Below are 25639 nucleotides of genomic sequence, written 5' to 3'. Positions count from 1 at the left end.
CTCGTAAATTGGGAATAAATTGTACATTATTCTTTACATTAGAATTAGAAATTAAGTGAGAGATCATTGCATCGTGTGAGGGGTTTGTGGACACATTTTGTGTATATATCGTTTGATTGTTTGTGTTTGTTTTTGAGTCTTTTATGTTGTTGTTGGTTGTTTTGATATTTCCTTTATAATATAATAAACTAATAAGTTATATAATAAACTAATAAGTTATATAATAAACTAATAAGTTGTGTGTAATATAATAATATTTTTTGAAATAAAGTACCGGTGGTTATAGAAAATTGACTTGTATTGTACGAAACATTTCCCAGTTGTATACAGGCTTGCCGTACCTTTGATACCTTAATATATCTACCTTTTTGAAAATTATACTGACAAACAGTTTGTTTGAAACCAATTTCTTAATATAGGTTTCCCGAAAAAAAAAATTAATAGGAATATTTTGAACCCACAGCATAGTTATAATGAACTAAAATACGATGCAACACATGATCTATTTAGCACCGAATCAAGGTCAATCTTTTTATATGGGTTAGCTCATTTTTCGTAAACAATAGTTCATTTTCTTCGGTGTGATAAATTATTCCAATTTTCTATCATGATCGAACTTTGAATACAATTTATTAGACTTACGAACGGATATACCTCATTATCGTTCAGTTAGGCAGGTTTTACAAATATTAAAGATTGCCTACATTTCAGGCTAAACTCATAGTAGTGCTTCGGCCCGGATGCACCCATTGTCATTTTCACTTTAGATCATTTTCCACTTTTTTGTTAACCAAACGTAGACATTCTGTGACGACAAAAACTGACTTCGATTGAATTGGTTTTCTGATTCGATTAATATCATATCAAATGTAGTGCGGAATATTGTAGTCGATGTTTATATCTCATCCAATTGTTCTGTGTTCAATTCAAATGATGGTGAATGCGTGTACTATGCACTCCCAGTACTGGTTTCTATACAAAATATGTAAAGTGACAAAAGGGAACAAAATTGAAACTTCCGTGATATTAATTTCAACGGAAATTGACATTGTTTGCTCAACACAAAAAGCGGAATTTGCAAAAGTATTTGTCATTTTTAGTTCGATAGACAATAATACAAGGACATGCATTTGTACCCTGCTACCAAGTTCTATGCTTGTTATTGTAGTGCTTCCTCTGATTCTGATTCTGATTCTATTTTTGTTTTGTGTGTGTTTTTTTCGGAAGAACTTTTCCAATAACATTTTTCGGGCGCCAATCGTAAGTGGGTGTGTAAGGTCATAGCTTCTACTGCTGTCTCTACATACATACCAACAAATATCCATACCCTTAAGTTTTTCAGTGTATATAAAGGGTGATTCTTTTGAGGTTAGGATTTTCATGCATTAGTATTTGACAGATCACGTGGGATTTCAGACATGGTGTCAAAGAGAAAGATGCTCAGTATGCTTTGACATTTCATCATGAATAGACTTACTAACGAGCCACAACGTCGAATTTTCAGTGAATGGGCCCTAGAAAAGTTGGCAGAAAATCCGCTTTTTTATCGACAAATTTTGTTCAGCGATGAGGCTCATTTCTGGTTGAATGGCTACGTAAATAAGCAAAATTGCCGCATTTGGAGTGAAGAGCAACCAGAAGCCGTTCAAGAACTGCCCATGCATCCCGAAAAATGCACTGTTTGGTGTGGTTTGTACGCTGGTGGAATCATTGGACCGTATTTTTTCAAAGATGCTGTTGGACGCAACGTTACGGTGAATGGCGATCGCTATCGTTCGATGCTAACAAACTTTTTGTTGCCAAAAATGGAAGAACTGAACTTGGTTGACATGTGGTTTCAACAAGATGGCGCTACATGCCACACAGCTCGCGATTCTATGGCCATTTTGAGGGAAAACTTCGGAGAACAATTCATCTCAAGAAATGGACCGGTAAGTTGGCCACCAAGATCATGCGATTTGACGCCTTTAGACTATTTTTTGTGGGGCTACGTCAAGTCTAAAGTCTACAGAAATAAGCCAGCAACTATTCCAGCTTTGGAAGACAACATTTCCGAAGAAATTCGGGCTATTCCGGCCGAAATGCTCGAAAAAGTTGCCCAAAATTGGACTTTCCGAATGGACCACCTAAGACGCAGCCGCGGTCAACATTTAAATGAAATTATCTTCAAAAAGTAAATGTCATGGACCAATCTAACGTTTCAAATAAAGAACCGATGAGAGTTTGCAAATTTTATGCGTTTTTTTAAAAAAAAAAGTTATCAAGCTCTTAACAAATCACCCTTTAGTTATTCTGTACTACCATGGAGCTGGAGGAGGGGCCCGTATTTATATTGAATACCAATATGCCGTGTGTGTATCGAAACAATTGTAAGTATCACCAACAATCACATACAATTTCCTATTATAAAAATACCGATACTAATGTTTGCGCCAAGCAAACAACAAAAGAACGAAACAACCAAGCTCAGCATCATAGGTCGCAATGGTTCGAATCACCAGCAGCCGTAACAGCAGCTGCATAAAGGAAATGTTGGTTGTTACCCACATAGAGACATGTAATGGCATACATGACTTGACATTCACATACACGCCATATCACTGGGCTTCATCCTTTTAACTATGGACCAGACCTCCGGATCGTTCTATGTGCTGCATAAAACTTTATTTGGTTGTCATACAAGCAAAGTATACAACAGGAACCGAAACAACGGAACAAATTCAAGCGAGAGTTATGTCATGTGAATAAAACTATCATTAATGTTTGCTCTAAGGTTATAGCCAGGGAATGATAGGGTTACCGTGCTGCTAGGATACCTATATGCTAAGACCAAATTACAAGTTACACGGTGTGAACATAATTCGAACTTCTTAACATTTGTATACCATTAACGCTGGTGCAATAGTTAACATGTCCGTCTTTCATATATATAGGTTTATCTCAGTTTGGCCAAATACCAAAAACATCCTCTAATATTTCTGCTGCTACTATTTCTGATAAGCTCCTCAAGGTAGATACACATGGTGTGGGACTTTTATTTAAGTAATTGACTACAAATAAGGCTGCCGTCAGCAATTAGACTTGAGTGATAAAAAAAAACCTTACTATACCCTCCACCATAGGATGGGAGGTAAATTTTATCTGATCCGGTTGAAATTTGGTACATTGTGCTAGAATATGGCCGCTAACAGCCATGCCGAACTTGGTCCATATCGATCTATAGCTATATATAGCCCGCAGATAAACCTATCCCCAATCACACAAAAATTTGTCCACATCGGTTCATAATTGTATATAGCCCCCATATAAAATGAGCCCCATATTTCCAATCTGGCTGTCTAATTACCGCGCAAAAGTTCATATTGGTTCGTATTTATAACTGAATTATATACGTATTTAATCTGTTGTTTTTTTTTGTCTAATAGAAACCACGTATATACTAACTTACAATTTAGAAGACGATGTTAAGAAGTTTTAAGATACCTTGCCATCGGTAAGTGTTTCCACAACCCAATTTTCGATTGTGGATGGCATTCTTTAGTAGAAGTTTCTACGCAATCCATGGTGGAGGGTACATAAGATTCGGCCTAGCCGAACTTACTGCCGTATATACTAGTTTGTAAAGTCGGGTTTTTAAAACCCGCAAATTACGCAAAAAAAATAAAAAATCGACGACAACATACAAGTGTGCAAAATTTCTCGAAATCAGTCCAGATATAGCTCCCATATATATGTAATGCCCGATTTTTCCAAATCTGTCCATAAAACTCTTATTTATAAACCGAAGTTAACGGGACTTTACCTTCTGTGATACTAAAATCGTCGAAATCGGTTCAGATTTATATATAGCTCCCATATATATGTAACGTCCAATTTGGTGAAATTTTGACATAATATCCTTATTTATAGACTTACTCTAAATATTTTTGCACCGCCCGATTTGTCTAAATTATTTATTAACCGATCTTATTGGCGAGAGAATTATCTTTAAATCAACGACTTCATTATAATTGTTGTACAAATGCGGTATCTATGAGTGGACTGTATTAATTATTGCAATCTCCGCAAATGTAAAATACAATGTTGAGCAGTTGTGCGAATAGAGAAGTAGAAAAAACAAATCCGATTTCAGTTTGAAGTCAGTAGTTTATTTCCAGGGTATAGTGAAGAAGCGCCACCTTTTCAAATGATGATGCAGAAGTAAATTACAATAATTTGAGTTCAGATCAAAACCAATATATAAATTATCTATTGGAACTTATTTAAAAAATGGTGGTCACTATCGTATTGAGTGAAATCTTTCTTATTATTTTTAGAACGTTAACCATAAAAAAAAACTATAGTTCATGGTATAAGATGTGTATGGATTCGTTAAATTCAAATATTTATTATAATAATTCAATTAGTATGAGAAATAGGGAAATGCAATGAAATTCATATTTGTTGAACACAGTTCAACATGCCGGCCCCCTTGCCTTGCAACAATCTAGTAAAAACAGGTTCCAGATGTTAATTAATGTAATGTTATTGAAGCCTGATCACTATGTCGAACATAGTTGGAAAACTAGCTTTTAATATTTTATAATTTTTTGGAATAGTTTAATTAGACTTATAACATTTTTCTAGTTTTTCCAACATAAGTCACTAAAAAAATTTTGGAAAAATTTGAAATTTCAGACATTTACATTTTGCGAATTTCTGAAAGTCTTTGAATCTTATTAATAAGTCACTTTAATTTCAAATTGAAAACCGTTATGAATATGATGACACCGAAAATAAAAAACTGGAACAGTCCTACTTTAAAAGTTGTCTATCGCAAATCTAGATCCGTTGTTGGAGGGAGTTTAATTCGCAAAATGGGCACAATACAAAGTCTGGGAGTGTTATTAGTAATACCATTGCCGAATACCATTCATGAATTGTTGGATGGATGTTAATTTAAATGTAAGATAATATGTAAATTTCGATACGCAGGTATATCTGAAAATCTAAAATTTTTTTACTTCATAGAAATAGACCGAAATTTCGTATTCACAAATTCCAAGATCATGTCCATACGTGCAATATTTGAAAATGGAGAAAATATTGAATTTCTGTATTTTATACCCAGCGACACACTGTGGAACAGGGTATTATAAGTTAGTGCATATGTTTGCAACACCCAGAAGGAGACGAGATAGACATATTGTGTCTTTGGCAATAGTGCTCAGGGTCGGTCCCTGAGTCGATCTAGCCATGTCCTTTGTGATCAAAGTCTAGGTCGCAATTTTAGTCCAATCGACTTTAAATTTGGCACAAGTATGTTTTTGGGTCAGAATAGAAGCCCATTGATATTGGAGGAAAATCAGTTGAGATTTAGATATAGCTCTCATATATATCTATCGCCCGATATGCACTTATATGGCGCCAGAAGCCAGAGTTTTACCCTATTTTGCTTGAACTTTTGCTTGAAACTAGGAGTACAATTAATATTGTGGTGAAGTGTGCTAAATTTTATTGAAATCGGTTTAGATTTAGATATAGCTCCCATACATACCTTTCGTCCGATTTAGACTCATATGACCACAGAGGCCAAAGTTGTACTCTGATTTACTTGAAACTTTACACAGGGAGTAGAACTATGGTTCTGGATATGCATGGTAATTTTGGTTGAAATCGGTTCAGATTTATATATAGGCCCCATATATATGTTTTTCTTACTTCGGCAAAGATGACCTAAATACCCACATTTTCTTTATAAAATCGCCACTGCTAAGTCGAAAACTTGTAAAAATGACTCCAATTTTCCTATACATAGCTATCGATCGATAAAACATAAATACACTTTTACAAAGTTGCCTAACAATTGCTTCAGATTTCCATATTTATACCATAAACCACATAGTGGTCAGGGTATAATAAGTTTGATCGGTCAAAAAACGTGCCTACCAGAAATATTGATTTTAGACCCCATAAAATATATACCCATCGACTCAGAATCACCTCCTGAGTCGATCTAGCGGTTGGTGTCCGTCCGTCCGTCTGTCCATGTATTTGTTGTTCACAGGATTCCGGTCGCAATTATTAACCGATTTTGATGAAATTTGGTACAGGGAGTTTTTTGGGCACAATAACGAACGGTAATCTTTTCCATCGCCCTTCAAGTCTGCAAAATTTCATCCGAATCGGTTCAGATTTAGATATAGCTCTCATATATATGTATCGCCCGATTTTCCCAAATTTGGCCACAAAACCTTTATTTATCAACCGATCTTACTCAAAGTTGGCTAAATATAATCTCTATAGCACTAACTATATGTGCAAAAAATCATCGAAATCGGTTCAGATTTAGCTATAGCTCCCATATATATGTACCGCCCGATTTTTCTAAATTTGGACATAAAACCCTTATTTATCAACCGATCTTACCCAAATTTGGCTAAATGTAGTCTTCTATAGCACTAACTATATGTGCAAACAATCATCGAAATCGGTTCAGATTTAGATATAGCTCCCATATATATGTATAGCCCGATTTTCCCAAATTTGGCCATAGAACCCTTATTTATTAACCGATCTTACTAAAAGTTGGCTAGATCCAGTCCTGTATAGTACTAACTATATGTGCAAAATTTCATAGAAATCGGTTCAAATTTAGATATAGCTTTCATATATGTATCGCCCGATTTTGAAAAATTCGCCCTTATAACCTTATGTTTGACCATACAGGCCTCATTTCGTAACTGATCTTACTCAAATCTTGCACAAGGTAACCTTTTGTGGTATTAATCAAACCCGCAAAATATTATGCAAATTGGTTCAGATTTAGATATAGCTTCCATATATATGCATCGCTCGATTTTCCCAAATTTGGCCATAGTACTCTTATTTATTAACCAATGTTACTCAAATTTCAAATTTTGATGTACTAGCCGATCGTACTTATACGTACTTGTAGGTTTTACATAAGAATATTGCTCGATTTTTACAAATTTGTATTTATTACCCACACAAATTTAACGATTTTCTCTTTTTTAATAATGGGCTCAATATTAGTGACATACTAACTCCGTAGGCGCAATATCAACACAGCCAGTGTTGCTAGAAGTAGGGGAAATTCCCTATATGTAGGGTTTTTATAATATTTAGCGTCTTGTAGGGACGTAGGGCCACAATGTAGGACATTTTCACTCAACACAATTTGTAATAATTTTTACATTTTAGTGGCTCTAGTGGAGGAAATTAGAAGCCGGCAAGGCTTGATCTTTAACAATGTGTGGTAAACTTTTTCCCTGTAGAAAATTTTGTCAATATTTTATTTCTATAGAACATTTTGTCAAAATTGTATTTCTATAGAAATTTTTTTTGTAAATATTATTTCTATAAAAAATTTTCTCAAAATTTTATTTCTGTGGAATTTTTTCTCAACATTTTATTTCTATAGAATTTATTGTCAAAATTTTATTTCTGTAGAAAAATTCCTCACAAAAATTTGTTTATAGAAACTTTTTCCAAAATTTTATTTTTATAGAGATTTAACAAAAAAGATTACTAATTTGGGTAGAATTCTACCAACTGTGGACACCGTGGTGGTAATACAAATTTATATTCTAAGTTATATACGTTGCATATTCATGTTTTAAGATAATAAAGTACTTAGAACCATTTTTGTTTTGTAAAATTTTTTAAATTTAACGAAAAATATAGTAGGGGAAATTGTTTGGGAATGTATGGGAAAGTGTGGAACTTTTTTTGTCCTTGTAGGGTAAACCGAACATTTTCCCTGGCAACATTGACTATGAGCTATAGTCAGATTGACACAAAGCACCCATAGACATTTTCTTAAATATGCAACTGCGGTTTATTTCCCAGACCTATATGTTACCCCACAAATGCTTATGATTACTAATTCTATAATGGTGGTTTAGGGTATGATATAGTCGGCCCCGCCCGACTTTCTACTTTACTTACTTGTTTTTTACTAACATTGTGTTCCACCCCAGGGCATTAACTGACTTAAATTTTAAGTCAATAGATTTTCTAAGAAGCCTTAAATAAATTGTCGGTTCAGATGTAAATGTATGTATATGGGAACATGAAGCTTTATATATAGCACTCAACAAATTTGAAGAATTCAGATGATATCGAAAATGTGGATCTACAAAGTGGTTATATTAATAACTACGATATTTTCGATCTTTTTCAACATTATCATCGGCATCACTAATATTTTTGTTTTTGGATTCGATAAGTTTACATACACGCACAGAAAAAACATGTTTGGACATGGTTGCCGCATCCATTTAATGATTATCTAAAACATGTAATTGTCACGAAAACCATGTATTTTGTCTTTGTAAAAATAATTTTCGAGCGGAGAAAATTGTATTCTGGCAATAAGCATTTAAATGGTTCTCAAATGCCGCAAACATGTTCCATTATTAAATGATAGAATTTGAGACAATTCATTCAATTTTTTTGACTTTTTGCAGGGAAAAAATATTTTTATAGGTTACGTATAGACATGTCTAGAACCATTACATGGCAATAAAGACCATGAAGACAAAAAATTTTTGAAGAATACCATAACATTTTAGATCGTGAACATTGTCTTTTGATTCAAACAAAATTCTTTTTATCAATATAATAACATTTTAGATGAGGACAATATTTTTATTCTTAGAACCATGTTCATTGAGCCAACATGGTTGCAGGTGAAAGTGTTACATGGTCGCTGCAAAAATAGCTCCTATCATATTATTTTGCTCTTCGAATATGATTGTGACAATCATGTTTGTTCCCTGCGTGTAAATATTTAAGCCACAGAGGCATTGGGCATTTTTCCGCTTCTCCTAAAGCAGGTAGATTTTTATACCCTGCTCCACACTGTGGAACAGGGTATTATAAGTTAGTGCATATGTTTGCAACACCCAGAAGGAGACGAGATAGACACATGGTGTCTTTGGCAAAAATGGTCAGGGTGGGCTCCTGAGTCGATATAGCCATGTCCGTCTGTCCGTCTGTCCGTGAACACATTTTGTAATCAAAGTCTAGGTCGCAGTTTTAGTCCAATCGACTTCAAATTTGGCACAAGTATGTGTCTTGGCTCAGAATAGATCCCTATTGATTTTGGAAGAAATCGGTTCAGATTTAGATATAGCTCCCATATATATATTTCGCCCGATATGGACTTATATGGCCCCAGAAGCCAGAGTTTTACCCTGATTGGCTTAAAATTTTGCACAAGAAGAACAATTAGTACTATAGTCAAGTGTGCCAAATTTCATTGAAATCGGTTCAGATTTAGATATAGCTCCCGTATATATCTTTCGCCCGATATGCACTAATACGGTCCCAGAAGCCAGAGTTTTACCCCAATTAGGTTGAAATTTTGCACAGGGAGTAGAATTAGCAGTGTAGTCAAGTGTTTTATTGAAATCGGTTCAGATTTAGATATAGCTCCCATATATATCGTTCGCCCGATTTACACTCATATGACCACAGAGGCCAACCTTTAGCTCCGATTTAGTTGAAATTTTGCACTGGGAGTAGAATTAGCATTGTAGCTATGCGTGTTAAATTTGGTTGAAATCGGTTCAGATTTAGATATATCTCCCATATATAGCTTTCGCCCGATTTACACTCATATGACCACAGAGGCCATTTTTTTGCTCCGATTTAGTTGAAATTTTGCACAAGGAGTAGAATTAGCATTGTGGCTATGCGTGCCAAATTTGGTTGAAATCGGTTCAGATTTAGATATAGCTCCCATATATAGCTTTCGCCCGATTTACACTCATATGACCACAGAGGCCAATTTTTAACTCCGATTTAATTGAAATTGTGCACAGGGAGTAGAATTAGCATTGTAGCTATGCGTGCCAAATTTGGTTGAAATCGGTTCAGATTTAGATATAGCTCCCATATATATGTTTTTCTGATTTCGACAAAAATGGTCAAAATACCAACATTTTCCTTGTCAAATCGCCACTGTTTGGTCGAAAAGTTGTAAAAATGACTCTAATTTTCCTAAACTTCTAATACATGTATATCGAGCGATAAATCATAAATAAACTTTTGCGAAGTTTCCTTAAAATTGCTTCACATTTAAATGTTTCCCATATTTTTTTACTAACATTGTGTTCCACCCTAGTGCATTAGCCGACTTAAATTTTGAGTCTCTAGATTTTGTAGAAGTCTATCAAATTCTGTCCAGATCGAGTGATATTTAAATGTATGTTTTTGGGACAAACCTTTATATACAGCCCCAACACATTTGACGGATGTGATATGGTATCGAAAATTTGGATCTACAAAGTGGTGCAGGGTATAATATAGTCGGCCCCGCCCGACTTTAGACTTTTCTTACTTGTTTTTACTAACATTGTGTTCCACCCTAGTGCATTAGCCGACTTAAATTTTGAGTCTATAGATTTTGTAGAAGTCTATCAAATTCTGTCCAGATCGAGTGATATTTAAATGTACGTATTTGGGACAAACCTTTATACATAGCACCCAACACATTTGACGGATGTGATACACTGAAAAAAATATTGTCGTGAGGTCAAAGATTTCACGTCTTTAAAATACAAATGCGAATTTTGCTTAGCATAGAAGACGCATTTCTCTAATATAAAGATTTGTTCCTTGTCCAAAAGTCGATAAACTTTTCAATGACGTCGTATTGTCCTTATAATTAATTGATTTCAATTAAAAATGGGTATCATAACATGAAAGAAAAAATGTTTGGCCTAAGGTCAACATGACTTTAATAATTCAGAAAAATTCTTTAAATTTAATGAAATTGCCTTTAAATTTGTTGTCTTTTTGCATCTTGACTACAAAGCAAAAAATCGTTCAAATATAGGCCATGTTTTTTAACACTTTATTTTAAAGACGTTTTTTACTTGAAACATAGCATAATTTGTACTGGAAATCGAGTCTTAATTTAGAAAATAAAGTTGTCGTTAACTCGTTTTTAAAGCACTTTGATAGCATATGATGAAAAGAAGCTTAAAAATCGAAAAATTAAAATTTGCTTCCTTGAAGCAAGTACACAAAACCCAAATTTAAAAGAGAATTGTGTCTTAAAAGTATCCTTACCTGTATTTTCCGCTTCTTTGGCTCGGAATCAATACCAAAATTTTTAAAGTAAAGACAAAATCTCTGGAACCGAACATGCTTTTTTTCAGTGTATGGTATCGAAAATTTAGATCTACAACGTGGTGCAGGGTATAATATAGTCGGCCCCGCCCGACTTTAGACTTTCCTTACTTGTTATCATTATCTTTTGATTCAGGCACTAATTGTTGGTCAATGTTTTCTTTTGTGTTTTCCAAATTACATTTTACATATGGTTCGAGGACTTCATTGCCGTCTTCATTATCGTCTCCGATGATATATTTACTTTTTTGTTTCACTATATTCAATGAGCATTTTTCCATATGAAAAATCAAAAGATTTCTACACAAATATATTTTTGAATATATAGTACATTGAGAGTATACATTGGACATATGTTTTTGTAAGACATGTTTGTTTGGTAGAAGAAATCCTTTCAACTGCTTCGGACAGTAGCTACATTTGTAAGACTGTAATGTAATTTGCTTAATGGGTGCTTTAACTTTAAATATTATCTTAAGAGGTTTTGTGGCTTTGGAAGTGGATTCATCTTTGCGTTTACGTTTATTTGACTTTTCTGTTGTCCTTGCTTGAGGATTAGATTTTGCTTTTTCGCTTTTAACTGGTTTCTTGGGTTTCTTAACAATAGCAGAAAACTTCTTGGGTATCAAAGATTTTTAAAGGTTAAAACTATCCTGTCCCACGACGGTCTAGACCCAGCTGATGTTCCCTTGCATGGGTGAACAATCCAACACTTCGTGAATTTTGCTTCACAATGATAGGAAGAGCCGACGTCGAAGGATCAAAAAAACGACGTCGCTTTGCCACCACAAGCCAGTTAACGTGTGGTAACTTTTCTGACACCTCTTGTTAAAAACTCCTTAAATCAAAAGAATCGATATTTAGGCCGAGCTTTTGCTGTCCCTGTGTGCACTGAACACCGAGATCAAGTCAGCATTTGCTTTTTACTCAATGTGTGATTTCTGTCCGCACTGAGCTGTCCTTGGGCCACCTCCGTTAGTATTTATAGGGACAGTAGGATTCTTGCTAATCCACTCATGCGCATCACTAATTAGATGACGAGTCATTGGGTTACTCAAAATGTATTTTTATTTACATAAAATCCTATACAAAAGTATTCCATTTGCTTAAAACTAAAGTATTTCAAATTATTATATAAGACTTAATAAAATAAGGATGGGTTCCTATAAAATTACGAGTTTCGAACTATATTTAATATTAATTAAAATTAGTGAACTTAGATTAATAACTTATATTATAACTTATATATAACAACAAATATCAAACAATATAATGTATTAACCCAACAATTCGTCTCATGAGGTCGCCTCCCAAGCGCAGCTCATAAACTTGGCGTGCGCAACCATCACCGGCACTTACAATGAACGGCAGCACATCAACACTCATGCCAGGAAAACTTCGTTTAGCTTTCGGATGAATAATGGCGCCGCTTCGCCTCGTGGTGGTTGGTCAATGGCTCCTCTCCTTCCCAATGTACTCCGACATCAGACACGATTACCTGGGACAAAAATAATGTCTGGCGTTCGAAGTCCCTTATCGCTGTATATGTGGACCACCCACCCTTTCCGCCTTGCTGCGTGCATCTTGGGACACGCCTGCAGCATGTGACACACCGTCTCCTGCCGCCTACACCCCTCCGCTCTGCACCTCCTCTGGTTAGCCGGTTTTGAAGGTATAGCCCTGCATGGTAAGAGGTTAAAACGCAGCTGCACGGCGCGTACATAATCTTCTCCCGACCAGAATGGCGGAGGGTCATACACCCAGCTGCTACACGCCTTATTATTCCGGACCTGAGAGATGAGTCATACCTACTCTCGCCGTTTACCCGCGCTTACTTGAATTTCTTCACTTTGATATTCAAAGCATTGGGCAAAAATCACATAGTGTCAACGCCCGCTGAGGCCATCACAATGCTTTGTTTTAATTAGACAGCCGGAGTCCGTGCTAGTTCTGAATTGATTGTTGATAGTCGTTATAATTTAAAGATAACAAACCTCGCGATGACCCCTTAAAAATTTTAGCAAGAAATTTCCACAATTAGTTACGTAACTACTATCCGAGGAACAAGATCCGGAGACCTCTATTTACCACGAACGAGTACATAAACCATGTTATTGCTTCCCAAAAAAGCCCGACTATCTCTTCGGAGTCAATCCTTATGCCGAACGAGTTATCGAGTTTCTCTTTTTAATCGATAGGCAAATTACATCCAATTATCAACGGCAACAGTTTCCAATCATTTCAGGCCAATTTCACCCAGCACTCAATATATAGCGTATATATTTATTCATTACATTTTTGTTTTTTTTTTTCACACAAACTTTGCGGAAATGGCGACCCTTGAAGTTTTTGAACGACTTCCTAATGTCAGCTATATAGTCTTTTCTGTGTACCCTTCCGTCTTGACAGCATCTGAAATAAAAAAATATATTATTCAATAAATATACAAATAGAAAGTAATATAAGAAATATTACCACACTGTTAGAAAAATATGTTTTTCATATGTTCCGATATAAACAAAATGAGTTTCGGGCACAATTTTAAAACACAATATATTTATGTGCAAACATGTAATGTTCCTAAACTAACAGTAAATGTTTGGGACATCTATGTTAATATGTTAGAATATATTATGTTTGGGGCATGAATGTTTCATAAAAATCATATGTGTGAATGCAAACATATATAATTTTACAAATTTCGACTAAACATACCTATGTTGTGATATTTTAGCGACAGAGAGAGTATAGAGAAAGAAGTAGAGATGGAAACCAGGAGAGTTGACGAAAGATATCAACATAACACAGCGAAAGAATCAAAAGAGAACAATTTCTGTGAAACCGCTTGTATGTTGTTTCGGAAAACTGTTTTATGATAAGGCCAAAAATTTGATATACCTAAGTCTAAATATTATTTAATTTGAATAAAGAGAATAGACATTTGAGAGCAGCATTTTATGTATGTGTGGACATGTGTTTTGTTTATCATTTTGGCATTATGGGACAAGATTTTTTTTTTCTTGGTTCGTTAAAAGGAATCAGGGGTCTTCATAACAATAACGAAAGGGCACTATACTCTTTTTAGAGTTGGGACAGTAAAATGAAATAAGGAGGAAATAGTGAAAAATTACACAGTAAAATGTATAAAAACAAAGTTTGGTTCCTCTTTATTAATAAGTAGTCGACTAGGAGTTGACGGACACCTTCAAATATAAAAGCGGGCATTAAGTTCGAGTTTTGCAGCTAAAACAATTTAAAAAGTTTATTTTCTTTAAAATGAATTACTAAAGAAAAATAAAAGGCATTTTAGAGCGATGGTGTTAAATGCTAGTAGGTTAAGTTAGGTTATGTGTATCAGGCTCACTTAGACTATTCAGTCCATTGTGATACCACAGTGGTGAACTTCTCTCTTATCACTGAGTGCTGCCCGATTCCATGTTAAGCTCAATGACAAGGGACCTCTTTTTTATAGCCGAGTCCGAACGGCGTTCCACATTCCAGTGAAAGCACTTAGAGAAGCTTTGAAACCCTCAGAAATGTCACCAGCAATACTGAGGTGGGATAATCCACCGATGAAAAACTGTTTGGTGTTCGGTCGTAGCAGGAATCGAACCCACGACCTTGTGTATGCAAGGCGTGCATGCTAACCATTGCAGCACGGTGGCTCCCATGTTGGTAGTAAAAAACTGTTCACGCCTAAATAAATTTATGTTTATATTATAAAATTATTTATGTATGTTTATACTCGACTCCACGTTCTTCTTTTGTTAGAGTTTTTGAATTCCTTCCAAATTTTAAAGTTTTGTACCAAAAACAGTTTTTTTGATACAAAATTGTTATTTTTGCAATAAAAAAATAATATTTTGTTCAAAAATCAGTCAATTTCGTTTATATCAAGCACTGTTACTGACTATAAATCTTTAATAACCCACATTTCGAAGTTTCATTATAAAAATTTAATATAGTATAATTATAAATGTGTAAATTAAAAAAAAAAGTGTTCGGTCGGAGCAGGGATTGAACCCACGACCCTTTGCATGCAAGGCAGACATGCTAACCACTGCTCCACGTGGCAAACAAATTTATGTTTCTGTTAAATAATGTTTTGTTTGCATGGGCTCGTGGGCGCCGCAAACTATGCTATATAAATGTAACTTATAACGATAATTATCTACTGGTGACTATAACAGATACATAGCCCAGTGGATAGTGTGTTGGCTTACAAACAGTATGGTCCTCGGTTCGATTCTCCGTGCAGGCGAAAGGTAAAGTTAAAAAAATTATAAAAGTGAATAATTTCTTCAACATTATTTGTATTGCAGAAAAAGGTGCCAAGAACTAAAATATTTCGTGGAAGTGAAAATTACGAGTATGTTAGGGAATGAGCACAATCGTCTTTGCGAAAAATTCTTCCAAGCCTATAATATTTTTGGGCTCAAAATGCTTCCAAACATATAATATGTTCACATAAAACAAGCATATTAACGTTTCGGCAGTATCCAATAATATGTGTGCTTCCTGCAAAATATGTTTGGAACATATGTTAAAGAAGCGATTTTTTAGGGTGCATATATAGCACTATTTAGTGCTTTTAATTCCTCAAAAGGCCTTTTATTATTAATGCCATCATAATTATATGCCACTATTACTGGCATTGAGAACATTCTGTCGAAATTTTTGTATATGCCACCGGGATGACATATTGTTCTTATTCTGGCCACCTAAATAATGATATGATGATATAACATTTTATAAGTTTTAAGTGATTTTAACTTACTATAAAATACTTACATATTTATCGACATCGTCTGCAATTTTTAAATTTACTGCTTCCATATTTTCAAAAGATTCCACCGGAAAATCGATAGGTGGGCCAACATTAATATTTTTGTTTACTAATTGCTTCAAAACTGCCATGATTTTAGATTGCCGTGCCATATTCTCTTCTATACAAATAAATAAAATAATTAATATACATATATTCTTTTTAAACATAGCTTTTATATACCTTCTAGACACTCTCTTAGCTTCAATTTATTTTGTATTTCTACACGGTTGAAAAAGACTGTTTTTCATATGTTTGGCTATAAACATTATATGTTTGGAACACAAATTTTTAAACACAATATTTTTGAGTGCAAGCATATAATGTTCATAAACTAGCATAACATGTTTGGGACATATATGTTAATATGTTAGAACATATTATGTTTGGGACATAAAATGTTTGTAAATATAATATGCTTGAATGCAAACATATATTAATTTAGAAATAGCCTATTAACATATATGTGTTTAGTAGCTTGGAGCGCTATTTAACAGGGAGCGATATTGAATTAAGTTGGTGGTTGTTGCTTGTTATTACAAAATTAACATTTTATTTTTCCTTGGGCAATTGATCAGCTACTTCTTTGATCCTTACAAACTGTGTGGTCCGCTGTTCGAATCCCCGTCCGGCAAAAGGTAAAATTAAAATAAAAAAAATCATACAATTGAATAATTTCTTCAACAATGTTTGTATTACAGAAAAAGGTGCTAAGAACTAAAAATCTCGTGGAAGTGAGAAAGATGTGGGGGTATATACAATTGGGTAGAAACAAAATTTTGAGCATTCAGGTCGAAAACCTATGTTGTTAGCACCTATATTACCTGTTTATTTTCATAATTCATTATGATTGTAAATATATAAATAAATAAATAAAATTTTGAGCACAATATTGTTTTGGAGAATTTTTTTAAGCATATAATATTTTTGGGTGCAAAATGCTTCCAAACATATTATATGGTCACATAATAACATATTGTTTTTTGGAAGACAACATTATTGAATTTGGATGCAAAAATACAAAATGTTTGGAACTTAGACTACCCAAACATATAGTGTTTAGACCAATATGCTTTCCAACATATTATATATTGGAAGAGATCAAACATATAAATGTTTGGGCAATACCCAAAAATGTATATGCTTGAAGCAAAATATGTTTGGGAGTATATGTTACAGAAGCGATTTTTTGTGAGCGTGTAGAAAAAAATATGAAAAAAATAATAAATATGAATGTATTAAAAATATTTACCAATATGATCACTTACCATCGAGGTGTGCATCCATCAGAGCTTGATTTTTTAAAATCTCGTCCAACTTGTTATTAAATTCTTAAGTTTTGCTATGTTTGAATACGCCACTTCCTTCGAAAGTTTTTTATGAATATTGGTTAAATTCTTAGCCATTTTCTGTAATATTAAATATTTTAGAGCTTTCTTGAATGTTTTTTTGTTTTTATTTGTGAGTTTTCTTATTTTTATAGACTGGTATTAACTAAAATTAATTAAAAACTATCAAAATAATCCTATACGAGTGTCCAATCTTAATTTTGTTAGCTAGATCTATTTCTAAGAAAATACGTTCCCAAAATATATTCATATGTTTGTATAATAGGAATTAACACAAATTCATGTTTATAAGGAATGGCAATGTATTTAAAATTCACTTCTTCTATTTCAAATTGTTCTTCTTCCTGCGTTTTTATTTATATTAGCCAATATTATGCCTAAGTCGTTTCTTGACTGTAAAGGAGCTTCAAAAAAATTTCTAATGTTCGAATATCTCTATAAAACACTTATGTTTTTTGATTCTTCACAAAATTTTGAAATTTTAAAGGGAACATCGCATCGCAAATTGCATACATTATTTGGCATTTTATTGCCTAGTTTAAATACTTGTGTTATATAACCAGTCACACAACCCCGTTTCGATCGTTCCATTTATTTATTTGAAAGTTGTTGCAATATATTCGATGGACTCTTAACCGACTCACATATAAATGCGCGTATTTCTATGCGTACTTGGTGGTTGTCTATAAAAACCCGATTTTCTTTTAAATCTGACAATTCTGTAACAAAATTATGTAAATATTGATCGATATTATATGGTTTGGTATTACCCAAGTAACAACCATTTAAAAAAACTTCAAAGTTTTCGACGTTGGCGAAATATCCCAATATGGGCCACAGAGATGTCTTGGAGCTTTTGAATAATGGAACGCCAATTTTAATATTTTAATATTTAAAAGTATCACTGGAGTTTCGTATACATTTAGTTTATATAAGTAAGGTTTTACACCAACATGAAAATATTGCCCTGGAGCAACAGTTCGTATAATAACTTTTTGCCTTTCGTGCGACTTTATTAGGGTATTTGTACATGATGGTACACTTACATCCTCGGAATTTAATATTCTTAATAGTTCGTCGCAGCATTATCGTCCAGGGTTATATTTTTGATACCAATTCGATAATTTACATTTTAGAATATCCCCTTTCGACAATTGATGTGCTTGAAGGTATTTTGAATTCAATTCGTGGTTTGACTGTGGTGCCCTCCCTAAATCTGGCAGTAAATCTGTTGCTCGTGAAGAAATTTTTCTTTAGCTTACATGGATCTTGCTAGAAAGCAAAATATTTGGCATATTAAGATTCACCCTACCAACAAAACAATTGAACTTGTATCAGTTTACATTTCGGAAGCCTTTTGACGGGAGGATAGTGTTTAATACCACACTTCATTTACAATCTAAAGTCTAGAAATCGCTATATATGGGGCTATATTTATTTTTTTATTTCTTTCTGCATGAATGTAACATAGTCGATCAGACCCTAAGACAGTTACAATACAATAGCATTACTACTAGACAATAGGATTACTACTACTATATCTAAGTGGATTTAAAAAAATGGAACATCAATTTTGTACTGTGGTAACTCTGTTTGGTGTATTTTTTATTCCTCTGTGTTTATCAATAATAATGCATGCAGTTTATGTAATATACATTTTGTCTTCTCGGGTTTGGTAATTTTTTTGTTTTTTGTTCTATCAAAACTATTCAATTGCCCTGCATAGGAAAACTATGCTGTGGAGATTTTTTTCCCGAAAACTTTTTAAAATTCTTTAAACTATGTTGTTACAAACAAAGTCATTATTTATGCATTTATATTGTTATCATATTCGTTGTCTTATTTTTGTTAGTTGAAGGAGTACTTTGCTCTGTTTCTGCTTTATTGGCTGTTTAGAAGACATGACTTAATTTTACGCGGTACCCTACAAGCTTAAATTTGGTATTTCTTTGACTTCCAATTAAAGGTCTGCACAAGTATGCTTGAAAGTGATTTTAAATGGCTTGGAAATTTACAGTACACAGATAAAAATAAGTTGGAGAACCAATAACTTTTGTTGGAAAACCAATTACAAAATTTGTTAATTTTCCTGCAACAAACTAATTTGTACTTTTAATAACCATTATTACAAAAAAGTTGTTAGAAATCGTTACCATCAGAAGGCAACAAATAATTTGTGTTCTCAATAATATAATTTGTAGGTAGTTTGTTGAGCATCCAACAGAACAAAATATTTGTTGTTGAACGTTACGTTTAATCCTCAACAAGTATTTTGGAATTTGAACGAAAAAATTTGTATGTGGTTTGTTGGAGTCTATCAATGACCTGTAACAAATTTTTTGGTGTATTAACAAAAAATTGAATTGAAATTAAAATTGACAGAATTATGCTATGACTTGCACCAAAATTGCCGGAACAATTTTGGAGATATTTTGTTAAGTACACACAGAGAAGGAATATGACCAAAATGTTATTTTTGGACGGGGACGTGTAACATTTTTGTGTGGAAAATTCTATACCCAGTTTTGTAAATGTAAGACGATTTTAAATTTGAGTAGTCCAGGGTCTAAGAAGAATATTGACAACTTTTTGCCCAGTGCTATATTCGCTATATGCTATTCTTCTCAAAATTCTTCTAGCTTTCGTACATATTCTCTCAGTTTTCATATCGATAGCAGTCAACTATTTTAGGCAACAAAACAATTTGTTGAAAATTCAGAATATTTCTATTATTTCTTCTGTCAAGCATCTACAAACACATTTCAACAACAAATGCCTCATATTCAATAGACAAATTTGTTGAGCATCAGCAGATTTTACATGCAAATAAAGTTGTTAATATTTATTTGCATTTATTTTTTTGTGTGTACATGTAGAACCAAAGACAATAAACTCTAGGAAGATAGGAAATTGGCTTGCGTCATACTAAATGTTGCATTTACCATGTTAGTTCCATACATGTTTGTAATTTTTTTGTTTTCGTTTTTATTTTTTAAATGAAAAACTTAATTTTGTTAATGAAATAATGTTAAATTTTAGGCAACAACAAAAAAATACATTTTCCCGTTTAAGGAAATTTATTTCGTGCACTTAATTTCTTTTTATTTGCATTTTAATGCTATGTCAATACTTGTCGTATACTCGTTTGGTTCGAGTATGAAACTAACACGGTAAATGGTTTGATCTCCTCAGTAGCCAATTTCCTATCTTCCTACAATTTATTGTCTTTGTGTAGAACATCAGCGCTTCGCCGAACATACCTAACAAAACCCTCATTCGACGGCGGTATGGTTTGAAAATTCAAACACAACAATAGCCAATCGAACCCAAAACAAGCACAACCAAAGACAATAAACTCTAGGAAGATAGGAGATTGGCTACTGAGGAGATCAAACCATTTACCGTGTTAGTTTCATACTCGAACCAAACGCGTATACGACAAGTATTGACATAGCATTAAAATGCAAATAAAAAGAAATTAAGTGCACGAAATAAATTTCCATAAAGGGGAAAATGTAATTTTTTTGTTGTTGCCTAAAAATTAACATTGTTTCATTAAGAAAATTAAGTTTTTCATTTAAAAAATAAAAACGAAAAACAAATAAAAAAATTACGAACATGTATGGAACTAACGTGGTAAATGCAACATTTGGTATGACGCAAGCCAATTTCCTATCTTCCTAGAGTTTATTGTCTTTGAGCACAACAACTATAAAACACATGCGGCATAGAACTTGTTGGCAAAGACAATAAACTCTAGGAAGATAGGAAATTGGCTTGCGTCATACCAAATGTTGCATTTACCACGTTAGTTCCATACATGTTCGTAATTTTTTATTTGTTTTTCGTTTCCTTTTTTTTAAATGAAAAACTTAATTTTCTTAATGAAACAATGTTACATTTTAGGCAACAACAAAAAAATTACATTTTCCCCTTTATGAAAATTTATTTCGTGCACTTAATTTCTTTTTATTTGCATTTTAATGCTATGTCAATACTTGTCGTATACGCGTTTGGTTCGAGTATGAAACTAACACGGTAAATGGTTTGATCTCCTCAGTAGCCAATCTCCTATCTTCCTAGAGTTTATTGTCTTTGCTTGTTGGTACTTGGGTTATAATGTTTTGCGTGGGTTATAAATGTTCTACAAAACTTCAAGCAGCACAGCGGTGCGATCTAATTGTATGAAAAAAGAATCCATAGGTAACCGTCGGTCACAATAATTTTTGAGCAGGCCACGTATAGCTGTCCATGTGAAAAACACGGCTCCTCCAAATGTAATCCACATATTTGAAGCGTTTGCCCTTGCGCCTTATTGATGGACATGGCAAATGATAGACGCACTGGGAATTGCAAACGCTTAAATTCAAAGGCATGTCTGTTCGAATCAGTGGAATACGTGGTATGAGCACAATTTCACCTTTCGCAGTTCCGGTCAATATTGTGCCTTCAATTAAATTTGACATCAATTTTCGTACTGCTAATCTTGTGCCATTACACAGTTTTGGTGCATTTAAATTTCGCAGTAAAATAATTGATGAGCCAACCTTTAAATTCAAACTATGCGGTGGCATACCTGGTGGTTCCAATGAATTTAAAAATTCAATACGATAGTTTACTGCACCATCTGCATTCATTGCGATATCAGCATACTAATATGAAGTCACTGCACTTGGCAATTTTTCTTGAATTTGAAAATTAATTGCATAACGTGTAAATTTTTTGGTGCGAGTATTGCGGTGTTCTCTCAACCAATTGTGATTCCTGTAATTTTGATCGATGTTTGGGAACACATTTTCAATCAACCCTTCTGTTGATTGGAGGATGGTACAAAAATTGGTCGGCATGTCATTAATCCATTTGTAATATTGAGTCGAACTTTGCCATTTCCAATATCTAACAATTGCTTCCAGAACCTATCGGCAGATTGGTCTTTGTGCATTTGAACGCACATATTTATGTCTAATGTCAATTTTTGCACATGTCGCCACAGAAAAGAAGTCTTTAAACATGCGTTGATCTCATCCGCCGGTGTTGTTCGTGGCACCACAGGTAAGTCAGCAGTTTCACCCTGAAATTTGGCCGCATCGCAATGTGGACATCTCACTGTCATTTCACCAATAAAAAATTTAAAAAATTAAATTTGATTGACAACATACAAATAATTAGGATTAAAAAACATCCTAATTGTATGCTACACAAAACGTATTCGACCACCTGTAATTTTGTTTACTCGTATCCAAGCAATGCTGTATAACAAAACAAAAATTGTTTCCATTCATATAAAATGTATATGAAAACGGGTAATGTTTAGAAAAATCGCCATATCTCGGCGAAACGAATATACTTTTAAATTTTTGTTGTTTACTAACAATCCATACTGCGTCTTCTACAAAACGTATTTAGCCATTTTTTATTTTATGTAGCGGTTCTCGAGTTATGGAGTGACAATCAAAATGTACACTTCTTTTTATATATAGATATAAAAGATATAAATTACAAATAATTACAAATTATTTTGAATTTACATTTTAACATAATACAATTTGTTTATTTCGTTAACATTTTCTAATATATTACATATTTATGCCATTTTCTATTTTTTTCTATTCACACGATCTATCAAAAAATATGGGATGTCAACATAAACCATATTCAAGTTGAGATTTTAAAGAAAAAGCTAAAACTACCCCAAAAGCTATAGACAAATTGCTTACATTCTTCCAACTGTCCCGCCATTTAATTTTTTGCTTTCAGTTCTGCTTTAAACAACACAACCAGAACCAGCAAACATAAGTTGCAAGTACAGCATAAATGTTTAATGATAGTTGCAAGCACTTTAGAGCATGCTGTGCGCAATGCTTGCAACCTTAATGCTTGATTTCGAATAGAACATTCAAAACATCGTCCGTTTCCAACCAAATATGCGTAGGTTATGTTCTGATATTTGTTTAATTTGACGTTTGAAAGTTTTGCTAATAGCTATGTTTTGAAAGTTCTATTCATGTTTTAGAACATTTTGGATTATGAAAATTCAGTTATGCTTGTGCAGACCTTTACTTCCAATTGATGAGAAATCCTGGTCCTATGCTTCATAACATATATACCCTGGTTGACTAGAATAACTTCCTGAGTCGGAGACAAAGATTATAGATTCAGGAAAATAGGAAATTAGCTACTGAGGCGATCGAACCATTTACCGGGTTAGTTTAATACTCGAACCCAACGCGTATACGACAAGTATTGACATAGCATTAAAATGCAAATAAAAAGAAATTAAGTGCACGAAATAAATTTCCATAAAGGGGAAAATGTAATTTTTTTGTTGTTGCCTAAAATTTAACATTGTTTCATTAAGAAGATTAAATTTTTCTTTAAAAAAATAAAAACGAAAAACAACTAAAAAAATTACAAACATGTATTGAACTAACATGGTAAATGCAACATTTGGTATGATGCAAGCCAATTTCCTATCTTCCTCAAGTCTATAATCTTTGGTCGGAGATTCTACACTCACACGCACAGAAAAAACATGATTAGACATGGTGGCCGCATCCAAAGATTATAGATTACAGAAGATGGGAGATTGGCTACTGAGCACCAAAGACAATAAATTGTAGGAAGATAGGAAATTGGCTACTGAAGAGATCAAACCATTTACCGTGTTAGTTTCATACTCGAACCAAACGAGTATACGACAAGTATTGACATAGCATTAAAATGCAAATAAAAAGAAATTAAGTGCACGAAATAAATTTCCTTAAACGGGAAAATGTATTTTTTTGTTGTTGCCTAAAATTTAACATTATTTCATTAACAAAATTAAGTTTTTCATTTAAACAATATAAACGAAAAAATAAAAAAATTACAAACATGAATGGAACTAATATGGTAAATGCAACATTTAGTATGACGCAAGCCAATTTCCTATCTTCCTATGCCCATATTCATAATAATTTACTGACAGTTTATCGAATGAATTTGTATGGTAATAGTAGGTATAAAGTTTACGTTAACTTTTATGAATATGGGGGCTAGAGTTTATTGTCTTTACTGAGCACATCAAACCATTTACCACATTAGTTTAATACTCATTGGCGGAGCTAGAAATTTTCTCTGGGGGGGGCTATGCCCCCCCAGACATCCTTCGAAATTTTGTCGAAATTTCCGAAGCGATAAATTACCCCTATTGATAAAACTATACATCCTCAATTTTATTGCGGTGTTAAAGGCAATATGCAGCAAAATCAATCAAAAACAAAAAAAACTCAATCACAAAAATTAGTTGTATCAATTAATTTTTTAATTGGCTTTGATGATTGATACTATCATTTTTTTTTTGATTGAATACATTTCAATTAAAAACAAGTAAGTAAAATCTAAAGTCGGGCGGAGCCGACTATGTAGACAAACATTTGTGTTACCATCTCAACTACTTAAAATTTGCTGGGAGCTATATAAAGGTTTGCATTTCCAGATACAAATACTTTTAATGGAAACAATTTTTTGTACTTCTACAAAAACTCTAGAATTAAAATTTAAATCGGCTAACGCCCTGGGATGATACACAATGTTAGTAAAAAATATGGGAAATATGAAGCGAGAGAAATTTTAATGCAATTGTACAAAAGAGATTTTTAATATTTCAGGCGATACATATGTATTCGAGATATAGGACAATTAGAGTAATATTTACAATTTTTGCTACTCAGCAATGGCGATTTTACAAGGATATTGGTTAGATCTCGCCAAGATATGTGTAGGGCGACTTGGAGCCTTATTTAAAACTCATCCGTTCTGTGGAAATTTTGGCATTGCAGTGTGTAGGATATGGGGAAATCATCACAGAATTTTGTGTAAACTGTGAGAATTTTGGCCATATTTGTATTCTCTGTGGAAACTATCCAGTCAATTGGAGGAAAATCCCATTGAAAATGGGTCTAAAATATGAAACAGTCGACCATATTTCCCCAACTCTGGTGTACGTATATATGGGAGCTATATACAATCTGAACCGATTTTGAATAAATTTGACATGTATAGTTAGAATAATAATTCTGCTATCTATGCGAAATTTCACGTAAATGGGAGTATAACTTTGGCCCCCCTGGTCATATGAGTGCAAATCGGACGGGAGATATATATGGGAGCCATATCTAAATCTGAATCGATTTCAACCAAATTTGGCACAATTACCTATACTACTAAACGTACTCCTTGTGCGAAATTTGAAGCAAAGCACGGCAAAACCCTGGATTTTGAGGCCATATAAGTTCAATCGGACGAAAGATATATATGGGAGCTATATCTAAATCTGAACCGA

At 33.6% G+C, this 25639-nt stretch overlaps 1 protein-coding gene across 1 annotated transcript; it reads right to left on the bottom strand.

Annotated features, from left to right (window-relative positions):
- Positions 1 to 21530: 21530 nt before the first annotated feature.
- On the bottom strand, positions 21531 to 21953 carry LOC142224603 (uncharacterized). Its single transcript, XM_075294384.1, has one exon. The coding sequence runs from the start codon at positions 21951 to 21953 to the stop codon at positions 21531 to 21533; it is 423 nt and encodes a 140-aa protein (XP_075150499.1).
- Positions 21954 to 25639: the final 3686 nt, after the last annotated feature.

Source organism: Haematobia irritans, chromosome 2 (genome assembly GCF_050003625.1).
Source record: "Haematobia irritans isolate KBUSLIRL chromosome 2, ASM5000362v1, whole genome shotgun sequence".
Classification (NCBI taxonomy): domain Eukaryota; kingdom Metazoa; phylum Arthropoda; class Insecta; order Diptera; family Muscidae; genus Haematobia; species Haematobia irritans.
This window is presented reverse-complemented; position numbering and strand designations above follow the sequence as displayed.

Coding starts and splice junctions, on each gene's coding strand:
- LOC142224603 (XM_075294384.1), bottom strand. CDS start 21,953: ATGAATGCAGATGGTGCAGTAAACTATCGTATTGAATTTTTAAATTCA.